At 42.5% G+C, this 13,549-nt stretch overlaps 1 protein-coding gene across 7 annotated transcripts in view; it reads left to right on the plus strand.

Annotated features, from left to right (window-relative positions):
• Trmt2b (tRNA methyltransferase 2 homolog B) overlaps window positions 1-13,549 on the plus strand; it is a 121,916-nt gene that overhangs the window by 34,579 nt on the left and 73,788 nt on the right. For 6 of the 7 annotated variants that reach the window (XR_003846276.1, XR_003846272.1, XR_003846273.1 and 3 more), the window contains exons 8-13: window positions 8,199-8,345; window positions 9,710-9,804; window positions 10,419-10,633; window positions 10,802-10,903; window positions 12,029-12,148; window positions 12,358-12,457. Coding sequence is in view for 1 of the 7 variants with exons in the window: in XM_029553652.1 (XP_029409512.1) it covers window positions 8,199-8,345; window positions 9,710-9,804; window positions 10,419-10,633; window positions 10,802-10,903; window positions 12,029-12,148; window positions 12,358-12,457 (779 nt within the window). In the remaining 6 variants the exon portion in view is untranslated. The remainder of the gene's footprint in view (window positions 1-8,198; window positions 8,346-9,709; window positions 9,805-10,418; window positions 10,634-10,801; window positions 10,904-12,028; window positions 12,149-12,357; window positions 12,458-13,549) is intronic. The other variant, XR_003846277.1, reaches the window with a different exon arrangement.

Consider the following 13,549-nt stretch of genomic DNA (forward strand, 5'->3'; position numbering starts at 1 on the left):
TTGGTTCATCTAAGCTTCCGGTTCTCTCTTTTGATTTTATTTTGGAGTGGCCAGATTGCTTTTGTCTTCAGGAGTTCCCACAGAGGCCCAATTCAGGTGAGGGTCAGATGTTTTCAGGCTTTCTCCTAAGTTCTGGACCCCTCCAGGAACAATTTTGGCCTTAGGAATTTGGGGGTTGGACTGGCCTGGGAGCCTGGCCCAGGAAAGACGCTGGTCTAGGGCAGCTGGTGTCTATGCCACCCAGAGATCCTAAGGCAGATGGGGCAGGAAGACGTTCCAAGGACTCCTGTGGACTGCACTGAGGAGGTATGTTGGTCTGGATGCAAAGGATCAGGAAGAGGAAAGGTCAGCCCCTTAGTCCCAGAAAGAGACTGGAGGGGATGCAGGCCCAGGGAAGCAGAGGGAGGTGAGGGTGGGGCCAGGCCCAGAAGCAGTGCTCCTGGCACCCAGAGAAGGCACTAAGTTGGTCTGGATGAAAAGGATCAGGAAGCAGTATTGGTTCCCCAGGTGTCTGGGGTGCCAAGACGAGGAATGGGACAGGACCCAAACTAGGAGAGACCTGTGGGGGAGATGGGAGGGTGAATGAGGCTGGGGGAGTCATGCCTTGGGGGGCACGATGGACTTATCCTGGAGAGAGGCCTGCGGGTAGGAGAGAGGCCTGGGGCGGGTGTTGCAAGCCCAGGGAAGCAGAGGAAGGTGAGGGAGGGGCCAGGCCCAGAAGCAGTGATGCTGGGGTCCTGAGAAGGCACTATGTTGGTCTGGATGAAAAGGATCAGGAAACAGTATTGGTTCCCCAGGTGTCTGGGGCCCCAGGACAAGGACTGGGGCAGGACCCAAAGTAGGAGAGTCTGGCGGGGGAGATGGGTGGGTGAATGAGGCTGGGGCAGTCCAGGCCTGGAGGGTGCGATGGACTTACCCCAGAGAGAGGCCTGCGGGTAGGAGAGAGGCCTGCGGAGGGTGGTGTAGCTTTTTTTTTTAAAGACAGGACCTTGCTATGTATCTGGTGCTGGGCTTCTGGCCTTGAACTTGTGGCAATCCTTTTATCATAGCCTCCCAAGTGCTAGGATTTAAGCTACTTTCCAGGAGTTTCCTTCATCTTGCTAAGTCATGTGTTGGTGTTCTTTTGATCTGCTTCCCACTTTTTTGGACTTCATTGAGAATTCTCTTTGGCTGCTTCTCTTCCATTATCTTTAATTCTTTCTGTAATCATTTAGTAAAGTGATGTCCCTACTAGGGTGTGGCACTGTCCTAGGTACTTAAGAGTACAAAAATGAAGAAAATATCCTGTCTCTTGTGTAACTTAAATTTTAGTGGGTTAGAAAGAGATTTTCTTTAAAGAAAAAAAAATATATGTATATATGGGCTGGGGAAATGGCTCATCAGTAGACTCCTTGCTTGGTCTGCTTGAGGCCTTGGTTTCAATCTCCAATATTGTAAAAAATAAATACATATAAATACGTAAATTATATAGTGTGTTAGAAGGTGATTAATACCATGGGAGAGTATAAAAAAATAAATAGGATAAGAAGTTTGGGAGATGTGTGGGTTATAATTTTAAATAGGGTCAAGGTATTCAGTAGGAAAGTTTTTCAGACAGGTTCTCACTCTGTAGCCCTGGCTGGCCTGGAGCTCAGTATGTAGACCAGACTGGCTGTGAGCTCACAGACACCCACTTGCCTCAGCCTTTCAATTGCTAGGAGTTAAAGGGTATGTGCCACCACACTGAGCTAGAAAGTAGTATTTGAATAAAGCAGATGTTTTCAACTGTGTCTACTTTGCCCTGCAGGGGACATTTGGCAATGTATGGAGACATTTTTTTTTGTTTGACACTTTACTTTTGGGGTGATTGAGTAATGTTATTGGTATCTAGTGGGTAGAGGCCAAGAGTGGTATTAAATATATTACAATGCATAGGGAATCACCTTACAACAAATATATTCCCAAGTATCAGTAGTGTCAAGGTTGAAAAACCCTGGAATGAAGTCTTAAATGAAATGAGCATGTTAGCCATGTTAGTCTGAGGAACAGCATTTTGGGCAGAAAGAACTGCCATTGCAAAGGCTCTAAACCAGGGTATGACTTGCTTTGGGGAGGAGCTGATCGTTGGTTCACATGAGTGTTGAGTAGTAGGCAATGAGATGCAAGTTAAGAGGCCAGATTATTGAGCTGGGCGTAGTGGCACATGCCTTAATCCCAGTACTTGGGAAGCAGAGGCAGGCAGATCTCTGTGAGTTCAAGGCCAGCCTGGTCTACATAGCCAGTTCCAGGTCAGCTGGGGCTACAGGAAGACCCTGTCTCAAAAAGACCAAAAAAACAAAAAAAAAGAGGCCAGATTATTTAGTGATTCGGAGGTCATTGTAGCTCCTTTACCAGTTAACTGTGAATGAAATGGAAAGTTTCGATGGGTAGGGAGGATGCCATGATCTTAATGGGTTTTTATTTTATTTTATTATTTTTACTTTATGTGTATGTGTGTATTGCCTGCATGTGTGCAGTCCCAGGGGAAGACAGAAGAAGTCAGATCCCCTGGAACTGGAGTTATGGACACACGTTAGCTGCCATGTGGGTACTTGGATTTGAACCCTGGTCTTCTGCAAGAACAACCATTGCTTTTAACCATTGAGCCATCTCTCCAGCCCCTGTTTTTTTCTCTCTTTCTTTCCTTCCTTCCTTCCTTCCTTCCTTCCTTCCTTCCTTCCTTCCTTCCTTCCTTCCTTCCTTCCTTTCTTTCTTTCTTTCTTTCTTTCTTTCTTTCTTTCTTTCTTTCTTTCTTTTGTTTGTTCGAGACAAGGTTTCACTCTTTAGTCCTGAGAGAACTGGAACTTGCTCTGTAGACCAGGCTGGCCTTGAGCCTAACAAGATCTACCCACCTCTGCCTCCTGGGTGCTGGGATTAATGCATCACCATGCCTGGCTTTATTAGATTTTTAGTAGGAGCACTCAAGTTGTGATGTTGAAAATGGAATATTGGAAGGGAATACACACACACACACACACACATGCACGCACACACACACAGACTCACCCACTCACATACATGTGCGTGTGTGCATACACACATGCTCTCCTTCCCATCACCCTTTCTTGTATGCTTCCCATCTCCCTGTGGTCCTCTTCTCCCTTGAAATAGTCCTCCTATGTTCATGTTTTTAAACGGAAAAATCTAGATTCTACATATGAGAAAAAACATATTTGTCTTTCTGACTTTGGCTTATTTTGCTCAATATCATGACTTCTCATTCCATTCATTTTCTTGCAAATGACATTTCATTCTTCTTTCAGTTTAAGAAAACTCCATTGTGTATTATCACATTTTCTTTCAGTTATCCTTCTGCTAATGAATATCAGCAGTAAATATGGATGTGCAGGCATCTCTGTGGTATGCTAACTTAGATTCTTTGGGTATATACTTTGTGGAGTGGTGTAGCTGGGTCATAATAATAATTCTATTTTTAGGTCTTTCAGGAACTGCCATACTGAAATTCATAGTAGTTATGCCAATTGCAGTCCCAGTGTAAGTGTAACAGTGTCCCTCCTTCCATCCTAGGCAGCATTTGATATTTGTTTTCTTGATGACAGCCATTCTATTGGTGGGAGTCAGTGGAATCTCAGTGTAGTTTTAATTTGCATTTCCCTGATAGCTAAGGATATTGAACATTTTAAGTATGTTTATTGGTCATCTGTACTTTTGAGAACTGTCCAGTACATTTGTCCATTTACTGACTTGGTTATTTGTTCCTTTGGGGTTTACTTTTTTGAGTTCTTTATATAGTCTGGGTATTAATTGCCTGTTAGATGTACAACTGACAAAGATTTTCTCACATTCTGTGTGCTTTCTCTTCACTCTGGTAATTGTTTCTTTTGTTGTTTAGAACAGTTTAATTCAACTCAATCAACAGGGTTATATTCTGAGAAATGCAATCTTTGGTGATTTCATTGTTTTGTGAACATTGTAGAATGCACTTAGACAAGCCTATGTGATATAGTCTACTAAGATGCAAAGTAAACAAACCAATACAAGATTAATAAAGCAGAAGAGAAAGGGATGGAATCAGGCGATGCTATAAACACTAGATGTATGAGGTTGTTGCCAGTGTAATTCAGCATAATGTGTTACAGTGAACTTTACTGGTATGAATAACCTACTATAAAATAATAAAAAGTATAATATAATAAGTACAACAGTTAACAGTCATTTATTATCATTATCAGGTATTATGTACTGTTTGTCATTCTTGTATATGACTGGCAGTACAGTAGGCCTGGTTACAATAGCATCACCACAAACATGCAAGTAATACATTGTGCTAGGACTATTCAGTAAAGGCTGCTATGACAACACAAAGCGGTAGGAAATTTGGGGCCTTATTATAATCTTATAGGACCATCATCATTATTCAAAACATCATTATCTGGCACATAATCTAGGGCTCCAGGGAGAGGAATACAGATATTACAATGTAGTTGTAGTTCAAATTGTAGTTGTTATTCAAAAATTACATGTCTGGGGCAAGATAAAAAAGGAGAGGGGAGTAGTTAGAAAAAAAGAGAATAGGGACTGAGCCAGGGAAGTCTCATTTTAAGAAGCCTGTGAAAAGAGGAGGGACCAATAAAAAGGGCTGAGAAAGAACAGGCAGTGAGGTTGGCACAGGAAGCAGGAGAGCGGTGACCTGGGAGCCAACAAAATAAGAAGAGTAACTCACCAGCTGTGTCCAGTGCTGTTCATAAGCAAGATTAGGACTAAGAATTGACCCTTGGGTCTCAGGACCAGGTAGTTGTAACCTTAATGGGAATAATTTTGGTGGAGTGGTGGGAACCTGATTCTCAAGTGGTGGGATGGGAGACAGTGAGTATACACAGCTTTTGTGAGTTTTGTTTCAAAGAACAAAGAAACAGAGTATTAGCTAATAGGGACTATGGGTTCAAGAAAGTTACTTTTCTTTTCTTTTGAGACAGGGTCTCACTGTGTAGCCCTGGCTGGCCTGGAACTTACTATGTAGATCAAGCTGGCCTCAAACTCACAGAGCACTGTTAAAGGTGCAAGCCCCCGTGCCTGGCTTCCTTGCTTTCTCTTAAAGTAAGAGAGTAAAAGGATGCTTGTCTCTTAATAAGATTGATCTACTACTGAGGTAAAAAAAATTATTTTGCAGGGGAGAGAAAGGAGAAAATTGTTAGGACAGTGGTCTTAAATAAGCTGACACATTTTCTTCTTCCTTCATTTCATTTTAGTAGGATTTTTAGGAGGACTATCCTGTTATTGTAACCAGAAGGCCTCTTTAGCCTTAATTGTATCTCATGTTTAATGACCTATTCTTTTCCAGGTGAAGCTTAGTTTTTTTTGTTTTTTTTTTTTTACTATCATCTTTCTAGGACCTCTGACATTTGAATTTTGCTTCCAGAAAGCAGTCCTTTCTAACCAAAAAGTAAATAATAATTGAATTGGTCTGCTTTTATTTTTATTTTTTTATATTTTAATATTTTTAAAATTACATTTTTGTGTATTTCCTACAGAACAGCTCAAAAACTCTTAATCATCTTTATGCCCCCATCCCCACTGGCACCCTCCCTCCACCCCCACTGGAGCCCATATATACTCGGTCATCCCTGTCAAGGCCCACTGGGTTGTCAGTGTATCCAGCCATTCCCCAATGCAAGTCCATACACTAAGTCTAATCAGCCTCTCTAGAGTCCCTCGTTTTAGGAAGACCAGCTCTTCTTCCAGCAGTAATCAGTTGCCAACATTCCTTCAGATAAGATTGAGGTCTTCTGTTCATTTTCCCAGTTCTAGTCTGTCTGAGTTTGCATGGGACCTGTGTATGCTGACACCATTGCCAAAGAATTATATGGGCAGGTTCCCAGGAGCTTCTAGGACTCTGTTTCCATATGGTCATGTACCTCTTTCCTGGCTCTTGTTTTTACATCACCAACTTTAAAATTTTAAAAATATGTTCAGTGTAGCTAAGGATCTTTGATCACATTTATGGGAAATTATAGAGTGATAATTGTAGCCTTAACTTGAGTTTATCTTTCTAAGTAGCACTGTGTTTTGATATAACTTCCTCTTTCTTATATAATCAGGGGTTTGTTTGAAAATACAGTAGACATAGATTACATGCACTATGAGACCAAAAGAAACGCATAAGTCAGACAAGTGGTTTCTGTTTGAAAAGTTTGCTTTTAAGGATTGTGTGTGTGTGTGTGTGTGTGTGTGTGTGTGTGTGTGTGTGTTGAACCCAGGGCCTTGTGCGTGTTAGCAAGTGCTCTATGAAGAGCTATATCTCCAATCCTGATTTTAAGGATATTTGAGATCATAGCAACTAAATCAGGATTGCATTCAATTTGTAATTGCCAGGAGGAATTGGAGGATTGATGTAAGCTATAGTATAGTTGGCATCTGGTTGTGTGTTATAGAAATGATAGGCTTTCATCAGGAAGTTATAAGTAAGAATGAATCATAGCAGCCCAGTAAGGCATAAGGAAGTGGTGCCATGAATAATTCACAGAAATGGAAGTTTATTATGTTCTGTATCATATGTGGAATAAATTCACATTTTTACATCCAAGTAATTTTTCTGTTCATTCATTCATACCTTTCAAAAATATTATTGAGCACGTATTATGTGCCAGATTGAGGATATAATCCTATGCCTTCATGGAAGTTACAGTTTGGAATACAAAGGATGGTTGTGTCCTCTGTGAGGTCACAGAGCAGGGCTGCCTGTGTAGCCTAGGTTAGCCTGGAACTCAGGCTCTTCCTGCTTCAGCCTCCTGAGAGCTGAGATTATAGATGAGATTTATTATACCTGACAAAACATCATGGTTTTTTTTATGTCACCTTTATTCTTAGAGCTGCTTGAGCAAATTACCAGTCTAGTGGCATAAACAGCAGAAGTTTAGTTCCTTCCTGTTTGGAGGCTTCCAGTCTAAGATCAGATCAGGGTCTGACAGGTTTGTTTTTTTCTGAGGCATATGGCCATCATTTTCCTATGGCCCCATATGGTCTTTGTGTGTATTGCCTCTTTGTGTTCATATTTTGTTGTCATTGTCCTTTTTTTGGAGACAGGGTCTCCTGTAGTCCAGGCAACCTTTAAACTCATTATGTAGACTAGAATGACCTTGAACTTCTGATTCTCCTGTCCCCACCTTCCAAGTGTGGCCACCATGGCCGGTTTTATTAAAAGTATTTTTATTGAGCTTTTGCACATTTCATACAACAGTTCTTAATCATATTAAGACCCCCTCCCCAATCCATGCCCCCACCACACACCAGGCCTCATGTATTCTGCCATATTCATTAAGTCCCATCCAGTCAAGCCTTTTACCTGGATGTCCTTAGGTGCAAGTTCATCCATTGGAATCTAGTCAGCCTATCTAGAGATTTTAAGGAAGGTCTACTCTCCCTCACCCAGTAGTAATCAGTCTGCAACAGTTCTCAGGCCAGGGTCAATCCACAGCCCATTTCCCTTGCACCACTCTGGGCCCTTGTCTGATTGAGTTGGCATGGGTCTTCTGCTTGATGCCACTATTGCCACAAGTTCACATGAGCAAGCTTCCAGTGGCCTGAAAGCCTGTGTTTCCCTATGTTCATGGACTACCCCGGCTCTTACAATCTTTCAGCCCCCCCTCTTCCACAATGGTCCCTGAGCCATGGGTGGATGAGATTTAATATAGGAGGCCTATCCATGGACACACACTCTGTAGTCTCTTATTCTCTAAAACCTAGTTGTGGCATGGCCAGTTTTTTGCCGTGCTGGAAATGGAACTCAGGCATTGCTGTGTACCAAACAAGTGCTCTACTGATTGGGCTATATTCCTAGTCCCACATTTCCTCTTGTAAGGAGACTAGTCAGAGTTGGTTTAAAATCTGCTTAATGGCCTGATTTTAGTTTAATCACTTCTTAGTTTTATGTAGTTTTGAGAAGATCTCACTAGGTAGCCTAGGCTGACCTTAAACTTGTGATTCTCTGACCTTAGCCACTGGAGTCCTTGAAAAATATGCACCACCATGTCTGGCTTCCTTAAATACCTCATTAAAGGCCACTTTTCCAAATACAATCATGTTCTGAGGAGCTGGGGGATACAATCTGCAACGTATACATTTTGGGAAGTATAATACAGCCTCAATCAATCACCTAGAATTATTAATGAGCTGTGGAACATGTTGCTTTTGCCTGTGTAATAATACCACTTTCTTCTTAGTGCTATGAAGTATTCCTTCGACAGTCTTCAGTAGAACCCTGCCTTCTATTTCATGAAGGTGGACACTGGCGTCAGCTTACAGTTCGAACCAATAACCAAGGGCACACAATGGCCATCGTCACTTTCCATCCCCAGGGATTAAGTCAGGTGAGCCTCCCAAGATTGGAAACTGCTTCTGGAGCAACCTGGTACTATTCTCTATTGGGTTTTTGGAAGTTTCAGAGCGGATAGCAGAAACTACACATCTCCAGAATATCTGTATAGGTTAGGGAGCAGGTTTGAGGGTGAGGAGAAGATGGTAAGAAAACAGTCTTTGGCATAATCAAATTCACAGAGACCGTGGCTAGGTTATCCAAGACAATTATTGCACAAGGACTTTGCACATAGTAATAGATACTAGATCTAAAAGCCATTTCCATAGAGAGTAGACAGGCTTTTATAATTTGAGTACTTCATGTATGCTACAGGAATAGTGGTTAACATAGTGAGTGGCCTTCCAAAAATTATGCTTTACATTTGTAATGCATGTAGTACTTTCAGATAGTCTCATGGAAACCCCCTATGCTTAAGTGATTATCTCAACCAACTTATAGAGTAGGTAGGAGTAAGAGGGATATTGTTAGCCTCATTTTATAGATCAACAAATGGAGGCATAGGCACATGCAAGATTAAAGAGCCAGTTAACTACAAAGCTAGGATTTGCATCCAGGTCCTTTGAGTCCTGGCCTGGTCTTTTTAATTCTAATACTTGTGACATAGTTTATTGCCCTTTATCAGTGTGCTAAGCTAATACTTAGGCTATTTGTAGTGATTAGTGATACAAGAATCCTAAAATGTTCTATACTCAAAAAAGGAAAAAGGAGTTAACCATGATCACCCTTTTCTTTTTACATTTGTGTGTGTGTGTGTGTGTGTGTGTTTGTGTGTGAGAAAAACTTGCATGAGTTGATTCTCTCCTTCCATCATATGGATTCTAGGGATTGAACTCAGGTTGTGAGGCATGGTAGCCTTTACCCGCTCAGCCATCTCGCCAGCCCGCCATGTTCGTTCTCTTCTCTTTCCCCTTTTCATTTCTTCTAGGACTTGCGTCTTCTGAGATGATGTTTTGAGTGGGTGGTTGGGATAGCAAAAGCAGAGAAATAGGAAGGGATTTGAAAGGTTATTTTCTATGCGTGATGGGACAGAAGCTTAGTTTAGCTCCTTGTTTATAAGAGTAAGTCACACTTTCTTTAGAGAACTATTAGAGGCTCAAAGTAGAGAAAGTGCCAGTCCTATTGTATGAGATTTGTCAAAAGCTGAAAAGCAAGCAGCACTTCTACTGAGATGTGAAAAGTAGCATGTTTTTTTGTTGTTGTTCTACAGAGCATTGCTTCATGTTAACTGCTATTTATAATAGGATTTGAGAAATGTCTTCTTGTCTGACTACTGCAGGGCTGATTACTGTAGCATTTGGAGAGAGAATTTGTCAGAGATGAGTCTTTATTTAACCCCTGATTTTGTGGTCTGCGCAGGAGGAGCTCTGTGTTCAGAAGGAGAACTTGAAGGATTTTTTCATCAAAGGCCCTGGAGCAGTCTGTGACTTGACCTCACTTTATTTCCAGGAAAGGTAAGCCTGGAGCAGCCAGACAGATCCTGTTGGCTTACTATAGACTGGGTGTGTGGTTTGCTAATGGTGGGCTGCTTAGAATAGAGGTTCCAGGCTGGTTAGAAAAGGCTTTCATATGCCAGTAAGATCTAGGAACCCAGGCCAGAATGCAGAAGTGAAGTGGGTCATTGTGGCCTTGAATATCTTAAAAGCAGTACACAAGAATATAAAAGTGAGTGTGTGCACATGTACTACCATCCCTTAAGAAGGGAGCTGCTGGGGGCTGGAGAGATGGCTCAGCAGTTAAGAGCACTGACTGCTCTTGCAGAGGACCCAGGTTCGATTCCCAGCACCCACATGGCAGCTACAAACCGTCCTTAACTCCAGTTCCAGGGGAATCCGAAACCCTCTTCTGACCTCTGCGGCATTGCATGATAGAGGTGCACTCACATACATGTAGGCAATATACTTGTACACATAAAATAAAAAATTGAAGGGAGCTGCTACAGTGGTAACAGAGCCATGGCAAGGAAGCTGTCTCTTGGCTGGGAGGCTCAGGCTGCTCCTTCCAACCAACCAGTATAGGTAGACTCTCCTCCCATTCTAAAATGCTTTCTTCCTTTGCTCTTGTCCAGCACCATGACCCGTTGCAGCCATCAGCAGTCCCCCTACCAGCTCCTGTTTGGGGAACCCCACATCTTTGAAGATCTCCTGGGTTTGAAGATTCGCATCTCTCCAGATGCCTTTTTCCAGATCAATACTGCTGGTGCAGAGATGCTCTATCAGACTGTGGGGGAGCTGAGTGGAGTGAACTCGAATACCATCCTCCTTGACATTTGCTGTGGAACTGGTGAGTGGCAGCCCTGAGAAGAATCTGCATGTTGCCTAGCTCTCAAATGCCATCTCCCCAGATATCAGGGTCTCTGAGGGGGTGTCAGGAAGAGATTGTGTTGGTGATGTAGATAAAACTTTATGGCTTTAAAACACTAAATAACCTCCTCTTACTTATTCTCTCCAGGTGTGATTGGCCTTTCTCTGGCTCGACATGCATCCTATGTCCTTGGCATTGAGTTGTTGGAGCAGGCAGTAGAGGATGCCAGGTGGACTGCAGCCTTCAATGGTACACAGATCATGAAGAGATACAACTGAGAGACTGGGGCTGTAGCTCAGTCGTAGACTGTTTGCTTAGTGTGTGTGAGGCCCAGGGTTCCATCCTCGGCACCTACAGAGAAACAAAAATAAAGGACATGTTGCTATTTCTATGGAAAGGGGGAGCTACTATATTCCCAACTTGTAGGGAGGCAGGCTTCTAGAGCAGCCAGAGTTGGATCTTAAAAAGGTTCCAATAACTTTTTTTTCTCCCATTTGCTAGAAAAACCCAAGAGAAGGAATAAGCCTAGTTGGTAAGACAGAAAGTTGTAAAACCTTGGGCATAATTAAAGAATCTGCTTGACATTAGACTTAGAAGGCAGCATAGCCTAGTACAATAGCTTTCAAACCTATACTTTCAAGAATAGAGCCTTTTCTTCAAATAAAATGCCAAACTGTAATATAAAAAATAGTTTTTCTTCCTTCTACTCCACTTCCAGAACTTTTCTTTCCCTCCTTCCCTCCTTCCCTCCTTCCCTCCCTCCCTCCCTCCCTCCCTCCTCCCTCCTTCCCTCTTTCCCTCTCCCCCTTCCCTTCCTCCCTTCTGGTTTTTTCAAGCTAGGATCTCCCTGTAGTCCCAGCTGGCCTGAAAGTCTCTAGGTCAACCAGGCTGGCCTTGATCTCACAGAGATTCCCCCATCTTTACCTAGATTAAAGGCATGTGCCACCATGCCTTTTTTGAGATATTATGTAGCCCAGACTGGCCTTGAACTTCTGCTTTTTCTTTCTCTGCTTCCCAAGTGCTGAGATTATAGGCATGTATCTACATGCTCAACTTCCAGACAGTTCTTGAGGTGCCAAGTGAAAACTTCTGATACAACGGGAAGAGCACTTGAGTAGAAGTCAAGGTACTTGTGGTGTAGGTACTGACATGCTATGTGTGTCTAGTCATTTAGGCTGAAAGGCTCACTGAGATGTGCCAAGGGAAAGTATTTTGGAAAAATTGTAGTAGGTCCAAAGCATTTCTTTGTTTGCTATTCAGAGGTATGCTGGAGCCAAAGGGAATGGCAGAGTTCTGGCTACTATGTATTTCAACAAAACTGAAGCTTCCTACTTGTTGGGCTCAAGTTATGTCACATGGTCCTCTCTTCTGCAGGTGTCACCAACTGTGAATTTCACACTGGTAGAGCAGAGAAGATTTTGCCACCACTGTTAAGGTCAAAAGATGATAAGCAATTAACTGTTGCTGTGGTGAACCCAGCCCGCGCTGGACTGCGTAAGGAGGGAGAGCTACTTGGGTCTTTCCCATGGTGTCCACTAACTCTGCATTTTCATTCCCATACCAGTCTAAGGGGCTCCTTGTTGACTAGCCCTCAATCAGCTCCTCCATTCCTAACCTGCTCCTCAGTGCTGGTCAGTGTGGAGTTTAGGATAATAGGGACCATGATGGGTGAAGTATATTAACAAGGTGTTTATTTTTTTCAGATTACCAAGTGCTTCAAGCCATACGGAACTGCACGGCCATCCACACTCTAGTTTTTGTTTCCTGCAAGCCCCATGGTGAAACCACAAGAAACTTCATTGAGTGAGTCTTGATATATCTTCCTAATATTATTTTTCCATGTGCTAATCATATAGCTCAGTTGGTAGAGTACCTGTCTAGCATACATGAAGCTCTGGGTTTGAGACTTAGCACCACACAAAGCCAGGCATGGTGGCAAATATCTGTAATTCTAGCATATAGGTTTTGGGGGCAGGAGGATTAGAAGTTCACGGTCATCTTTGGCTACATAGTGAGTGAGATTGAGGACAGCCTGATCCAGTCTTACAAAAAAATATTTTACAAAAAATCAGAGTTATCTATGCTTATTCTGCAGTTTGGAAAATGTACAGAAACATAAATTTAAAAAGAAAAGAGAACATTTAGCACTTTTTTGAGTCTTTTTGAGACGGAGTCTTGCTGTAGCCCCAGGTGGCCTGGAACTTTCTGTGTAGACCAGGCTGGCCTCGAGCTAACAGAGATTTGCCTGCCTCTGCTTCCCAAGTAGTAGGATTAAAGGTGTGCACCACCATGCCTGGCTGCATTTAGCACTTTTTGAAAAAAAGATTTATTTTTATTTATGTGTATATATGTGAGACTGCATGAGTTTATCTGTGCTACATGCATGCAAGAGCATACAGAGGCCAGGAGAGGGTGACGGATCCCTTGGAACTGGAGTTAGAGTAGGTGCTAGGAACTGAACCCAGGTCTTCTGCCAGAGCAGTAAATGCTCTTAACTGCTGAGCCATCTCACTAGCCCCCCAATATATCACTAAATAGTTAATTATAGGGCCTTATGAAAGGTATTCACTTTGGGTACAAAATTTTAAGAGGGTACAAAAAATTTCAATGGTAAACATAAATTTTAACGCAATATTTTAGAAGATCAACTCACTCAACTTATAACGAACAAAATTATTTTTAAAATATTTAATGTCTAGTGTGGTGGCTTACGCTTATAAGCCCATCAGTAGGGAAGTGGAGACAGGAGGATCCCTGAAGCTTGCAGGCCAGCCAGTCTGGTCTAATTGGTGAGCTCCAGACCAATGAGAGACTCTGTCTCAAAGGAGGAAGATGACATTCCTGAGCATTAACACACACACACACACACACACACACACACACACACACACACAC

Source organism: Nannospalax galili, unplaced genomic scaffold, assembly GCF_000622305.1.
Source record: "Nannospalax galili isolate Female #2095 unplaced genomic scaffold, S.galili_v1.0 scaffold3, whole genome shotgun sequence".
NCBI classification, from domain to species: domain Eukaryota; kingdom Metazoa; phylum Chordata; class Mammalia; order Rodentia; family Spalacidae; genus Nannospalax; species Nannospalax galili.